At 36.4% G+C, this 13,992-nt stretch overlaps 2 protein-coding genes across 2 annotated transcripts; both read right to left on the minus strand.

Annotated features, from left to right (window-relative positions):
- Positions 1–3,387: 3,387 nt before the first annotated feature.
- Positions 3,388–11,213, minus strand: LOC138130326 (uncharacterized). The gene is made up of 6 exons (XM_069046761.1): positions 11,074–11,213; positions 10,789–11,019; positions 10,477–10,734; positions 7,045–7,066; positions 3,740–4,116; positions 3,388–3,687 (listed from the first exon to the last, which is right to left on the minus strand). Exons 1-6 carry the CDS (start codon positions 11,083–11,085, stop codon positions 3,454–3,456), a joined length of 1,134 nt encoding a protein of 377 aa, XP_068902862.1. The 5' UTR covers positions 11,086–11,213; the 3' UTR covers positions 3,388–3,453.
- A 2,347-nt stretch (positions 11,214–13,560) lies between these two features.
- Positions 13,561–13,984, minus strand: LOC138131166 (cuticle protein 19-like). Its single transcript, XM_069048004.1, has 2 exons — positions 13,878–13,984; positions 13,561–13,831 (listed from the first exon to the last, which is right to left on the minus strand). The coding sequence occupies exons 1-2, from the start codon at positions 13,938–13,940 to the stop codon at positions 13,604–13,606; spliced, it is 291 nt and encodes a 96-aa protein (XP_068904105.1). The 5' UTR covers positions 13,941–13,984; the 3' UTR covers positions 13,561–13,603.
- Positions 13,985–13,992: the final 8 nt, after the last annotated feature.

The raw sequence follows: 13,992 nt of genomic DNA on the forward strand, positions 1-13,992 counted from the left end.
TTAGAATTAAGTTTATTGTTTTTCTTTGTTTTTGAAAGCACATCTTTCAAAGGGGGAAATATGTCGGAGACAGCAAAGGCGCCGGGTTTTTCCCATCTGTCTAGCACCTGGGACCAACCAGCCACTCTGGCCGAGTGCGCATAATAGGGTTTTTCCTGGGTACCTGCACCCTGTACATAAATACCTTGTACATAGCTAGTTTTAAGAGTTGTTGTTGTAACTATCGTAGAGAGCTGACCAATACATGTAGAATCTCATCCAACACGTTTTATTTATTCAGTCGAGTAAATTAATATAGTGCGAAACGCCGCATTATTCATAACACCTTTTAGGCCAAATTTCTCAACTTACAACGATTTGCAAAAAAATACTGTGTATGAAAGTCTCTTTTTTCACTCATTTGCTTGATTAAACTGCAAATTCATAAAAGAAGTATGACTTTGATAACTAGTACAAATAACTATTTTTTGTTCGACACTGTCAGAATTTGAGAATTTTCTCCTATGTGAACGGATTTTGATAAATGTCACAACATGTCAAAACGAAACGTCAAGCTAATTTTAAAGATTTTAAGCGATTTGGAGCCTTTAAGGGGCTCGTCGAACAAAAAAACGTTGTATTCAACTCGTTTTTGTGTAAATTGGGCCTTTTTTCAAATAAACTACTAATATTCTTATCACTAAAAAATAATAAATTAATTTTGACATAATTTCTTGTAGATGCATTTGACAGGAAAATTCAAGTGCATACAATATTTTTAGAGAAAATCTCGTCTATTGTTTGGTCAAATGCATCAACAGAGAGAACGTATTTTTAAATATGCACTCTATTTGAAAATTGCTAAAGGTGGGTGATTTAGACCACCTCGGGATTTTATGTTCGTAAGAGCGCTAAAATTTATCTCTTCTATTTGGCATCTTGAGATTCTTACGACATGTGTTAGGTACTGTTTTTATAACTTTTTTTACAAATGAATCCGGTCAGGTAATAGATTATACAAACTACGGTGTCTTGATCAAGACTATGAAAAATCATATCATTATCAAATTCTTCATTTTATTTCAGTTTTTTCAATAAGCAAATCTATTTTTTCCCGAATTTTCTCTCATTGATTTTTTTATTTGACTTTTCTTCGTATCTGAACAGTTGCCGAACTGTGGTGGCTTTAATAAATTATAAGTTGACATTCTATAGAACTGTAAAAAATTTGTAAACGTCGGATGATCGTTGGCCCCTCCAGCTTGAGGTATAAGAGCCAAAAAATCTCTAAAATAAATGTTGAATCGGAAATACTTTTTGAAAAGTTAAAAAAAATATATATCAGTAATGGTTCTAAAAAAGAAATGCACAATCTTTGTGTGTGTACAATACCCATCAAATAAGCGAAATTTCTTTTAGTTATGTATTTAAATAAAGCAAGTAGTTTTCTAACTAACATATGTACGTAGGTACATTCCTTAGATTACCTCGATCGGATCCTGATTAAACTTATTGCTTAGTACGTAATGAAATCCACAACTTAATAAATATTGATTTAAATCAATAGTGGATAAAATTGTAACGCGCAAACCTTCTGTGGTACTTTTTGTTAGAAACTGATTTTTAGTAATTTGTCCATCTACGACCATTTTTTCCCATTTGTCGAAGTAATTCAAATTTGAATTCAATATCTGGAAATATTCTCATTTATTCGACGAAATGCTTCATTATACTTAGGTATACCTCAAGATCCTTGCTATTAATTCTGATAGCTTCTGCAGGGTGACGGCGCCGGCGGTTTAAAGCATCGAATAAATAATTTATTTTTTTGTAAATAATATTGTTACATGTCAATGTTTTAAATAATCATCCTTATCCTTATAATATTTTAATCCATCCGCTACTGCATTACTAAATATCTAGACAACCCTTCAGATTGTTTTATGCAAACTTCACTGTCACCTTACCTGTGAAGCTAATTTGACTCGTATTTTATGGTAAACTAGATGGTTTTAAATGCATACCCGTTATTTTACGAGAAATTTGTAAATTGTCAGGCAAAACATGCAAAAAATAATAGCAGTCCTTCGTATACGTGCATTGGACTAAGCACTACCTTTTCCATCCTTTATATTGATCTCTCACTCGCACAAGTCTAGCGTTCGAGGTACACAATCTCAGCGCTGGACACGCTTCGTCGTCTTACCTAAAGTCCATTCATTTTGTATTGAACTTTTCAAGGTCAAATAATTTAAATTTTGGCTCTGTAATTATGTTTTGTAAATAGTGACATGCATCTAACCAACATAATGTGATTTAGCAATGCTCAATTCAACGTTTACGGTGTTTACCTGCATGTCATTATTTACAAAACATAATTACAGAACCAAAAAATAAAATTATTTGACCTTGAAAAGTTCAATACAAAATGAATGGACTTTATATTATTCTCTACCGTGCTCCCGGCTGATACGGTGAAGCCGTGTATAAAAAGTGTCCGCCCTTGACGAAAAATTAAAATTTGATTCAAAAATGGATTATAATATACAACTGCCAATGAGACAGTGACGAAATGAGTAATATAATGTTTTCAATGAGTCGGTCATTGAATATAAATGAAAAGAAATGCAATAACAAAAAATGAGAGTTGATAGAAAACGTGGAAAGTTAATCTATCCGTAAAAATATGAATAATTGTGGATGCCACGGCCTGGAAGAAAAGGAGGTGTCACCACTGCTCCGGACTCGCTGGAGGGTAGATCCGGGACCTTCCGGTGAGTCCGGGGACGACCTGGACTGGCAGGACTCGACGAGATCCTGATCCGCAAAAGCGTTCGATCTGGAAACCTTCCGTAGCGAAGTCCTTGATCCGCTTGGCGATGTGGGCGATGGTACTTGGACGAATCGTCTCCAACGGTCCTGGTGAACTTCACTACGTCGTCTCGTCAGCCCTGCAAAATCACCCCCGATCACTGTCCCCTTGACTCTCCCCAGGCACTAACGACACTGCGAAAAGCCGTGAACTTCCCCTTTTTGTCTCTGGTCCCACGATTTGTTGCCTTCACCCCCCCCCCCCCCCCATGCGCTGATTCTTCGGCGGGAGTCCGTGTACGTTTTTATCGCGATCGGTTCTAGAATGTTCTAGAAAAATCGAGAAGATTTATAAGCGCGCGGCGATTTAAATCGTAACAGTACCAAGAATTACTCTTTGACAATTTGAAGGGAAATAATGGGAAACAAATCCAATAAAGAAACTATTTGAGAAAGATTTTGTTGAAAATTGCATGCAATGACTAGGTTTAGAGAAGTACCTCAAAGAGATACTTCTCAATGGTACCAAATTGATCGCCTTGACTCTCAATAAAACGACCATTAGTCAAATTTTTCGTTGGTATTAAAAAACCCAAATGATTTAGATCATCTATTATTTACCTATTTATTTACAAAAATACAAAAATAAATAGTCCATCTAATCTAATAGTGCTTCTGTTGTCCGAACGCCACCGACTCGTGCCCCGACTTGTGCACCACAGCGCTGAACCCATGATGCGGATCAGCCGTGTACTCCACAGTACGCACCGACCCATCAGGTTCGACCAGCGAGTACTGCCCCTTGACCACATCCCCATCCCTCACCTCGTACTGCGTCTTCTTATCCCCTGTGTGGGCATCTTCGACTCCATACTTAAACTCGTACTTGGGCCGATCCTGCAAAAGAAACAACAATCAACCCCACGGTACCACAGTCTTGGCTACTCACGTAGTGCTCCTCGTAGTAGTGCGGTTGCGGAGCGTACACTTGCCCTCCGTATCCGCCCCCGTGATGCGACGCCTGCCCCCCGTATCCGCCCCCGTGATGCGAGGCAACCGACGCGTACGAGTTGGAGTAAGCGTGACCTCCCAGGCCTCCGCCGAAGTGCTGGTTGTACGAGGGGGCGTGGTGCGTGGTGTACCCCACGTTGGAGACGGAGCCCCCGTAGCTCCCCAGGCCCCCAGCTTTGGCCACAACGAGGCTCGCACCGAACACAAGACACAAACGAAGCATTTTCCGGATTATTGTTGGTCGGGTTTGATGGTAGTACTGGTGGTAGAAGAGTCGCTCGGGTCTTTTATAGTTGAAGATGGCACAAAGAGATTCTCAAGGCGTCATCGGTTATCGCAATATTTTAATAATTGAAACAGACACATCACATCGCCATTAAGCATTATGTCATATGCATGAGAAAAGCCTAAAATGGTGGGAATCACTTAAGCCAAAACCGTAATTGCATGCGATTTATATAATCGCTCTGCACTAGAATAACTGATACGTCGGAATTAATTAGTTGTGAAATGGTCGTCGAATTTTTCGGGTTGTGGCGCAATCGGGGATTTTTTCACACTTTTCGGGTGCAACAGTTATGAATATTCAAACACTTGGAGTGTCGAATTCGAGTGGGGATATTTTCCGAAATTGTGAAGATGACAGTTTTGTCACGATCGCTTTCTCTCTAATTAGTCGCTCTTGCGGCGGATTTCAGGTCAATGTTGTGCTTTATGCAGCTGGAGGTGTTTCTCTTTCGATTACAGTCAATGGGAAAAAGGAAACGGAGATGCTGGTGTGCGAGATTTTTAGCGCTGGTTCCAGAAGAAGAAACATCTTGTCTGGGTCGACAAATTTTTTTCTCTGCGATCTGAGCTCGCTTAATTAATTAGTAAAAAGTGCAAATGCGTCTGGTCACATTCCTCCAGTTTTCAGTTTCCTTGTGTAATTATACACCGATTCGATCTGTTTATGTAAATTGGTCCTTATTTATGCTTATTGAAAAATGTAATAATGTCAAAAAAATTTCCATTTATCTTCTTTCAAAATAGGTACTTTCGAAGTGTTTTCACAAGCTGAAAAAATGAGACAGATTTGACATAAATATTCTGAAGAAATTTCAAGAAATTTGAGGCGTGCATCATCGCACGTATCCTTTAGTCCAGGTCTTTTTATACATTGATGGTCAAGATTTCAGTTATTTTTCAGTACTTTTCAAGTTGCACACGTATTGTCGTCTCAACAGATTTTACTCTATACTTTCTTTAGAAATAATAACTAACAATTTTGCTTCAATAACTAAAAATTCTTGTGCTTCTGTTCAGATCCTGTTTTGTTTACTTGACCGCATTTCTTTGCCTGTATCTACTTTTTTATAGTTCGTCAGTTGTGTAATTGTTAACTTTGTATATTAAAATATACATGTTATATAACATTGTAATATGTGAATTCTGTGACAAAATGACAAAGAATTATATTAATGAAATTAACTGTTAAAATGTTAAGGATCGTTAAATTCTTGACGAAGTAAGAGAAAAAGGGATAAGGAAAACGTGAAGGAATACATGAGAATAAGAGACTGTAAAAAAGGAAGAAATCGAACTGTACTGAAAGAAGAAAAACATTGATTAAGATGTGATAAAATTTGGGATGAAAATTAAAAAACAGAAGAAAGTAAATGAAGTAAAATGTAAGAGAAAGCAGAAAAGATGAGAAGAATATGGAAGAACCAGGTAAAAATGTGTAGAGATTAAAAAATATAGAAGACAAATATAAAAAACTAGCAAGCAATATATTTGTAAAAAAGTTTTGAAGTTGTATTAAAATGTGCAGTAAATAGGAAGAGACAGGAGAGAAATAAAAATAAAAAATAGACAGGTTGAGATAAGGTAAGAAAAAATTTGAAATAGGTAACGAAAGAAATTGATAATAATTAATGAAATTCAATTAGGAATAAATCAAAAATGTTCAGTCTAAAACTACACTAAATAAAAGTGGAATAAATTCAGAAAAAGGATAACATAAAAACAAAAACAAAAATAGCAAACAGTTGAAAATTATTTAGAAACAAAAAATTCAAGGCAAGAATTAAAAAAATTAGAATAAAAGTAGTACAAGAAAAAGAAAGTAGCTTCACTAGAAACAGATAAAAGAAAACTAACACAGAAATAAAATACCTATTAGAAAATAGTGAAAAAATGTACTTTTTCCACTTCCGGTACTAAAGTACATACTGACTTTAGTCCCTAGCGATATAAAGTAAAAAATTAATATTAATCATTGCTCTCAACACTGAGTAAAGTCCATTCAAAAATCAAAAAACCACCACCTGTTGCTTTAGGTTGTTAAAATTTAAAAAACCCTAGGTAGATATTTTTTCATACTATGTTGGTCACTATAAATTATGACATTTTTTTTTATTCAAAATAAAATTCAATTGCTTTGAATTCCGTTCATATTAAATAAATAAATAAACAATTGTTTTATTAGCAGCACGTTTCATTTATTTATTGATTCTTATTATTTTTACTTAAACAAGACATTTAATAAACACCTAACCTCAAAATTATAATTCTCACCAAATTTTATACTAAACAGCGTTGTCGATAGTAATTATCGAGGAAAATGCGACGTTGGTGGTTTTTTTTATTTTTGAATGGACTTTAGTACAGTGGCCGGCAAAAAAAGTTAGCGATCATTTAAATGTCAGTGTCATTAAAGCATTAATTACACATTTGGATCTTTATGTGACAGAAAACTGAAAAGTGATGGCTAGTTTTTATTGCCGGCCATTGTACGACCAAAATATGGAAGCACAAAACCTTTTTGATTGTTCGTTAAAATAAACCAATAAAGCGTTTTCATTGTCGCGCGTTCAAATGAAATCCTGCGCTGGCAGGCGCGGCGTTGGAAAAATTAAACCGTTTAGAACAGTGTAAAGTTTGAATTTCCCGCCGTTTGACACGAATGACATTTGTTTATGTTTAATCGGGACATAATCGAATGTGTTTGTTTTCAGCAAAGGGTGGCCTTAGATATTTGCTTCGAGAATACGAATCGTTAAATTATTCTTCTTTTAATGTAAAACGTTGCAAAGAAAGAAAAAAAAGAAAAATGTTTTGGCTCTAAATTTTAGGTTAGCTGCTCCAATTAATCTACGCTTTAAAAAAGCACAACAATTGACGGTTTCCAACGCCTTCCCAGCCCAAGATTTCATTCGAATTTGCGATAGTTTTCCACTCGTTTCTCCATATGCCACTTACCGAAACCTTTATACTGCTGTTCCTAAATTTTTCGGGGTTTTTTGGGTGTTAATTCTTCCGTAATCGTGCCAGCGGCCTTATTTATATCAAACTTTGCAGATTCATTCATTTTCTTATCGATAAAACTGAAGTTATGATTCGTTTCAACGAACGACACTTGACTGAAAAACTTTGTTGACACCGTTGCTATGACGTTACCTACTACGTAATCCAAATGACACCATGTTCATATAACAAAACTCATCAAAATGATTATTGTTTAAATTTACATTGCTGGGACGTACAAAAAGTAGCGTATATGCCTCAGGCTGAGATAACCGCTTTTGAATTCAAAACTAACCGCCAATGAAGCTATAGAATTACCGGCGTTCGGTACCGTCGGCGGCCGCTTGGGGGCGTGGGTGAAAGTCGACAGGGGATGAACGGCCATGTTTTTTTTTGGAGGGCACTTTTTTTTGACCGCAGAGTAGTACAGAAGTACCGTGTATTTTTTCTGTGTGCTAATTGTGCGATTTTAGTTGTTTTTATTGAACTGTGCTAAATGTTGTTGTCCAGCTTCTGTTTTGAACTAGGTATGTTTGCGGTACTAAAATTATGTCTGTTTCGCGCGAAATGTATTTTAACTATCATGATGGTCGCACGTGGGTTGTTGATGTTCCCACCATATTGTATAAAATCCGCAATTATCTCGACCATCCCCATGTATCACGCTTTTAACATTTGTAAGCTTGTGAAGGAGAGTAAGGCCGCCTGGTTCTAGGTTTGTAAATTTTATAAAATTACACGGATCACGTTTTTTGTTGTCAAATCTGGTTTTACAATTCACTAACTTTCCTAAAAGAAAAGGGCGCCAAGTTTTAGCGTGGGTCTGTGGCTTTTACTTTTGATAAGCGCACTCCCTCATTTTTGATCCCCTTCTAATTATTCCGAGTGACGCTTTTGGTGTGGCAAGCATCTAGTTATTGTTCAACACTTTAATCAAAATTGCAAAGTTTCCACTTTCCATCCCGGTAGCAACCAAATGTTTATATTTCAGGTGTCTCCGTGGGTTGTTCCTTAGTTAGGGATCTACTACATTTAGTCCCGGGGCGCCCTCCATATTATTCAGGGCGCCCCCCCTTGTCGATGATCCGGCTCTAATAGGCTAGGGTCGACTGGACTGTGTTTTTGTTTTATTGTTATGTATGTGTTAATGGTTGTTACCACCTTTCCATCCCAAATTGAAAGTGTTTCTAGATAGTTCTGTCAACAAATATTTGTCGCGTTTCTTCTTTTGTTTGCTTTTTTCCAGTTTGCTGTAGCTGTAAATTCTAGACCTTACCGCGAGGGTCTCTCTCTGTTTGAGGGGTTTTGTTTTTCCTCTAACCTCCCAACGTTGAACACGACCTCGCGGCCCTCATAAAATTTGCACCCCAAGGGAGACCCAAAAACCTAACGCTTGGCAGGACTTGTCGAATGCTGGGTTTTACTCGAGCTCCATGGCACACTTCCGGAAATGTGATCAGGTCTATTTTCCCTGAGTCTGTGTAGCCTGACAAGCGCGCTGTGTTTTCTTTTGCTGTGGAAAAGTAATGTTCACTTCAACCGATGAACTTAGAGTACCTCAATTTGTTGACTTACGTAAAGCAGGTAGGACCTTTCCCTTAGCACTAAATCACGGGTACGCGGGAAATGTTAAAGTCGTAAGGATAGGTGCCACAACCCACCGGACCACCCAAGGCCACTCGCTCCTTCTATAGCGTATCTGCCGCACATTGTAAATTAACTTGAAAAGGAGAAAACATGCTAAGGTTCTCGTCTAGTGCTCGCTCCCGCTCGAACGGTCCGAAGTAACTGTTTGTTTGTAATGTACATGACCCTCCTGTTTTCTTTTGAATTTGAATTGTGTTGTTTATGAAATCAGTTTTGCTCAATTTTCACTAACTGTCCCGTCTACGTTGTCACTTCGGACTTGTTCGTATTTTTAGGAGAGGTTTTTAGCGGAGCCTCATTCGGGGGTCTGGGAGAATGGCCAGAGCTCACCATTTTCCTAGAGTTCTAAATGAGTAGTCTTCTCACATTTGAGGAGACTTGGGTGCCCTCTCCCGAGACGTTTTATTATTCATGAATCCCGGCGTTAACGAAAATGATAACTTTGAATAAATAGCTGGTTTTAATTATTGTGTTGTTTTATTTGCACTCTTCTGTGTGGTTCACAAACCCTGTTGGAACGAATCTGGTAATGTTTAATTTGTATTTAAAAAAAACCACAACGTAGGGAAATTAACTAAGTACGATCACGCGCTCTTGGCCATTTTTGAATTTCGCGGGTGTTATTTTCATTGCGTATGTTGGTAGAAAAAAAAATGAGATGGACGCTTGGTGGGAAATTTGAATTACCCACTTGGTTCATCACAAGGCCTAAAGTGATATTTTATCCCTTACGTGATTATTGGCGTGCGCGATAAAAACACTCACTTTAGTCCCTTGATATACCGTGCCTTCAAATAAATTCGGAATTAGAGTAGGCTTTGATTTTATTATGAAATTAGTAACATGCAATTTTTAAAGGCACAGCAGTGACCTTGGACAGCATAATACACGTGTTTAAAAGTACCAATCGTTAATAGACAAAATATATAAATCACAGCCTACTCTAATTCCAAATTTTTTTCTCTCACGTACTTCACTCCCTTGGTCTATAATCTACTAGTTTAGATGTTTTTACATAGTTTTTTTTAATTTTAAAATTCGGCAAGACCTTGTAGATGAGAAGAAAATGATAGAGAAAGGAATTACGCAATATTAAAAATATATTAAAGGAGAATAAAAAAAGCATAAATAAATTAGGTAAACTATAGGTTCCAAAAATTGTTCTGTGCAAAAGAGTGTTATTCAAAGTGTTCCACTTATGTAGTGTAATTTATGTAGTAATAATTTTACAAAATTTGGTTTTACAAGAACATTATTTAAATATTTTCATGTTTAAAAGCACCAAACAGTCTGGCAATTATTGCAAATAACACATTATTGAGTGAATTATAACGTAAATGCATTATTTTTCTTGCTGCTGACTTCAGGAGAAGGCCCTCGCGCTACTTTTTAACGCACTGTTGCCAGATGGTCACTTCCATAATTGCCAAAAAAGTGTCGTGTGCGAAAGGGCGTTATGAAAAAATTTCGAGTTACATAGCGTATCAGAGTTGAAATATTTTTTTTTTTTTGTAGAAAATTTGTAGAGATGTTCTTTTTGAATTTAAATATAAAAATATGTAATAAATTTTTAAAAAAATTGAGCGCTAGGGTGCGGCACCAAAAGTATAGTACGATAAAAAATCAAAGTCAATGTACCATAAAATAATATATAATTTATTTAAAAAATAAATATAAAAATACAAATACACATTTCCAGAAGAAATAAAAAAGCGTCAACAATCATCCATCAGGACCTCAATGATGGTAATAAGCTGGGGCAGCGACTACGGTCTTGGCATACGCAGCGGGATGGACAGCGTGTCCTGACCTCTCAACAACAGCATTGAACCCGTTATGATGGTCGGCAGTGTAATGAACAGTACGGATGGTACCGTCAGGTTCTACCAAAGAGTACGACCCCTTGACGACATCTCCATCGCGCACCTCATGCTGGGACTTCTGATCACCGGTGTGACCATCCTTAACTCCGTAATTGAACTCGTACTTGGGGTAAGCCTGCAAGACCGATCACTCAAAATCAAAATCACATTTCTAGCAAAGAAAACTCACATGGTAGTCTACGGCGTGTCCGTGAGCGGCATGCGCAACGACAGGCGCGGCGTGAGCGTAGACAGGGGCGGCGTGGCCATAGACTGGGCCGGCGTGAGCATAGACGGGGGCGGCATGAGCGATGACGGGAGCGGCGATGTGCGACGTGGCGTACGAAGTGGCGCCGTGGCCCTGCAGCACGTCGGAGATGAGGGCGTTGGAGGCGGCGAGCAAAGCCGAAATCAGCGCTACCTGCAACACGAATTTCACAATGTACAGAGCGTTCGCTAATCACTACACTCTCACCTTAACGAACATGTTTGACAAACTGATGAAACGAGAACGAATTTGTTACTGAACATGGACCGGTCGATCGAGCTTTTATACATTGGCTAAAACATTCACTAACAATGAGAATCGTAGCACTATTATAGACGCAGTATGTGTGATATCGTAATATCGAAAGTAATAATCTATTGGCCTATTTTTTTGGCACGAGCGTTTCAGAATCGATCGCCAAATGTGGACCAACATTTCGGACCAGATTAATTTATCTCGAGAACAGGTGTTCGAGCTTTGCTATGACGAATGCCCATTGTTTCGGCCTGCAGCCATAACAGATAAAAGGATTAAAAGGTGGCAATAATGGGACATAAATCATATTTCAATTATCCTGTGAGATAGCGATCGAGGTGAAGAAAAATGCTTTTAATAGAGCTGAAAAATAACTGCAACAACTGCAGGTGTTGAAATCGAACAAAACAACAAAAATTATTTTAATAATTATTCAATTTGTTTGTTGTAATTTAGTAAATAGTTTCATTCATAATTTAGGGATTTAATTGCTAATTACTACTGCTCCGAAATGGTCACAAATTCAATTTCGCCCCCCAAAAGAAAAAATGAGATATTCTTATTTTTTCAAAATTATTCCGAATGTTTCCCTTGAAAATGTGTCACTGTCTTGTTCTTCATCATTTATCTTCAACCTCATGTTGTGTTGTGTTTGTTAAAAACAATTAAAAAAATTGTTCCAGATTTGCAAAAATTTTAAGTCCTGTGATGTGCTTTTGTCATCTAAGAGTATTCAAAAGTGTTTTAATTTCCAATAAATCTTCTCGTTTGCTGTTTATATTAAAGAAAGAAATAATACTGAGTGATAATAAGTAATTAATAAATTAATTATTAAAATATAATTAATTAATAAATTAATTAATATGTATTAATTCTTGAGACATTTCTATAATCGAATACAATTTTGATAAAATCAAATAAAATAGCATTTTGAAGAATTTTATTGATAAGTATAATATATTTGATTTCAGTTATAAAATAACGAGCGTTCAAACATTTTTGTGGTTGAGTGGCCTGATAATCTCTTTTGTTTCTGTCAACGTACGGTGTAGCTCCATCAAATGTCAAAGTGTAGATATCAAACGTCATTTAGTCAACGAACGAACAATGGTGTGAATTATTTCTTTTGCAAAAACATTTTTTTCAACTAATCAACGACAGTTTTTTTATTTTTTTGTTCCGTGATGTTCTTAACTATGTAGTAATTTAAATGAAAATGATGATAAAAATGAGGTTATAAATGAGAGAGATGACTAGAGTCGACTTGAAGAAAATTTTTTGAACGGTCGTTATTTTGCATAAAATGACAAGTAAGTGAAACTTTCAGGTCCAAAGTTTTATAAAAAGTGACATAATATGTAAATGTAAAGAATGAATATTTAAAACGCGTTGAGAGTTATTTATTTTTATTTTATTTCATTAATTTAATTGTGTATCATTTAATTAATATTCTTTGACATCCTGAAGGATTTAATTATCTGCATTCTTAAAATTTAATTTAGTGTTTAAAAATTTACAACCGGTAATAAAAGTGTAAAATCAATACGTAAGATCCAAATACATATTTATTTTTGGAGCACTTAAATTTTCACTAATTAATTATAACTTGTTGTTTATATTTGAATTATGAATAAATGTAGAATTGTAATTGCCCTCTAACTTAATTTAAGGCTATTGATTATTTGTAATGGGGCAAATTTAAACTATAATTTCAAAATAATTAAGTGATTAAGTAATAATTAATGTCATTTGAAAAATGTTTAGTTTCTTATGGTCAATTTTGCAATTTCTTAGTAAATATTCACACTTACTTAAATTTATGTTTTTTCTGAAAAATATCATCACATTACTCATTAACGTAAATCATCATTGACAACCATAGGTGATTTAATTATAGCAAATTTAATTAATTCACGTTTTTACTCTACATATTTAAATATACAATTAAAAAAATTGACAAACTTATCTACGAAATGTCTCTTTTTATATAGGTTTCTTCATTGTCTCTCTAATTTAACCATTTTAATTAACAAATTAAATTAATTAATTAGCATCCCTTCACACTTCATGGATGGTTAGTTCACATTCAAGTTATTTAATTTAAATTTAATCCGGTATAGTCGATAATTAAGCTTTTCTATTTTTTTCGTTTGTCGAATTACTTATAATTACGTATAATTAATCACAATTAATTCAAATTATTTGTAATTTCTTGAGAAATAGTGTGTAGCTCTTTAGATTTCCAAACTGTGGGTACCCATTTTTTTTGTACCAAAACCCATCATCACATTACCAATCAATTTACATCATCTCTGGCAATCCTCCACTAATTACCCATTGACGAAACCCACTCCGACATTCCCAAACCCAATTAATACCCATTACCCAACCCGCTTTGCATACGAACAATACCACCCACGACCCATCAATTAAACACAATCACTTGTTACAAATTTATTAGAAGAATTTACAAAACTATTGGTCAATGGTAGTACCCCGCGGGATGCGCCGCGTGTCCCGCCCTCTCCACCACGGCATTGAACCCGTTGTGGTCGTCGGCCGTGTAGTGCACAGTCCTGGTGGTACCGTCAGGTTCCACCAAAGAGTAAGTACCCTTGACGACGTCTCCGTCGCGGACCTCGTGCTGGGTCTTGTGGTCGCCGGTGTGAGAGTCCTGCACCCCGTACGTGAACTCGTACCGGGGATGAGCCTGGAAAATAGTTGTTATCAGGAGGACAAGAGGTGCAAAAACTTACGTAGTGGTCGAGTGCAGTGGCGGCGCTGACGATGAGGAACAGGGCGGAGATTTTGACGAGCATTTTGCAGTGTTGTGGTGGCTGCACTGGCGCATTGTGCACTTGTTTGTCTTTT

The sequence above is a fragment of the Tenebrio molitor genome, chromosome 5 (genome assembly GCF_963966145.1).
Source record: "Tenebrio molitor chromosome 5, icTenMoli1.1, whole genome shotgun sequence".
Taxonomy (NCBI): Eukaryota; Metazoa; Arthropoda; class Insecta; order Coleoptera; family Tenebrionidae; genus Tenebrio; species Tenebrio molitor.

Bases quoted from the DNA above. Each gene is read 5' to 3' on its own strand.
- LOC138131166 (XM_069048004.1), bottom strand. From the start codon at position 13,940: ATGCTCGTCAAAATCTCCGCCCTGTTCCTCATCGTCAGCGCCGCCACT. The intron at 13,832-13,877 runs GTAAGTTTTTGC...ACTATTTTCCAG, and splicing joins CCACTGCACTCGACCACTAC to GCTCATCCCCGGTACGAGTT.
- LOC138130326 (XM_069046761.1), bottom strand. The intron at 10,735-10,788 runs GTGAGTTTTCTT...TCGGTCTTGCAG, and splicing joins GACACGCCGTAGACTACCAT to GCTTACCCCAAGTACGAGTT. The intron at 3,688-3,739 runs GTGAGTAGCCAA...TTTCTTTTGCAG, and splicing joins ACTACTACGAGGAGCACTAC to GATCGGCCCAAGTACGAGTT.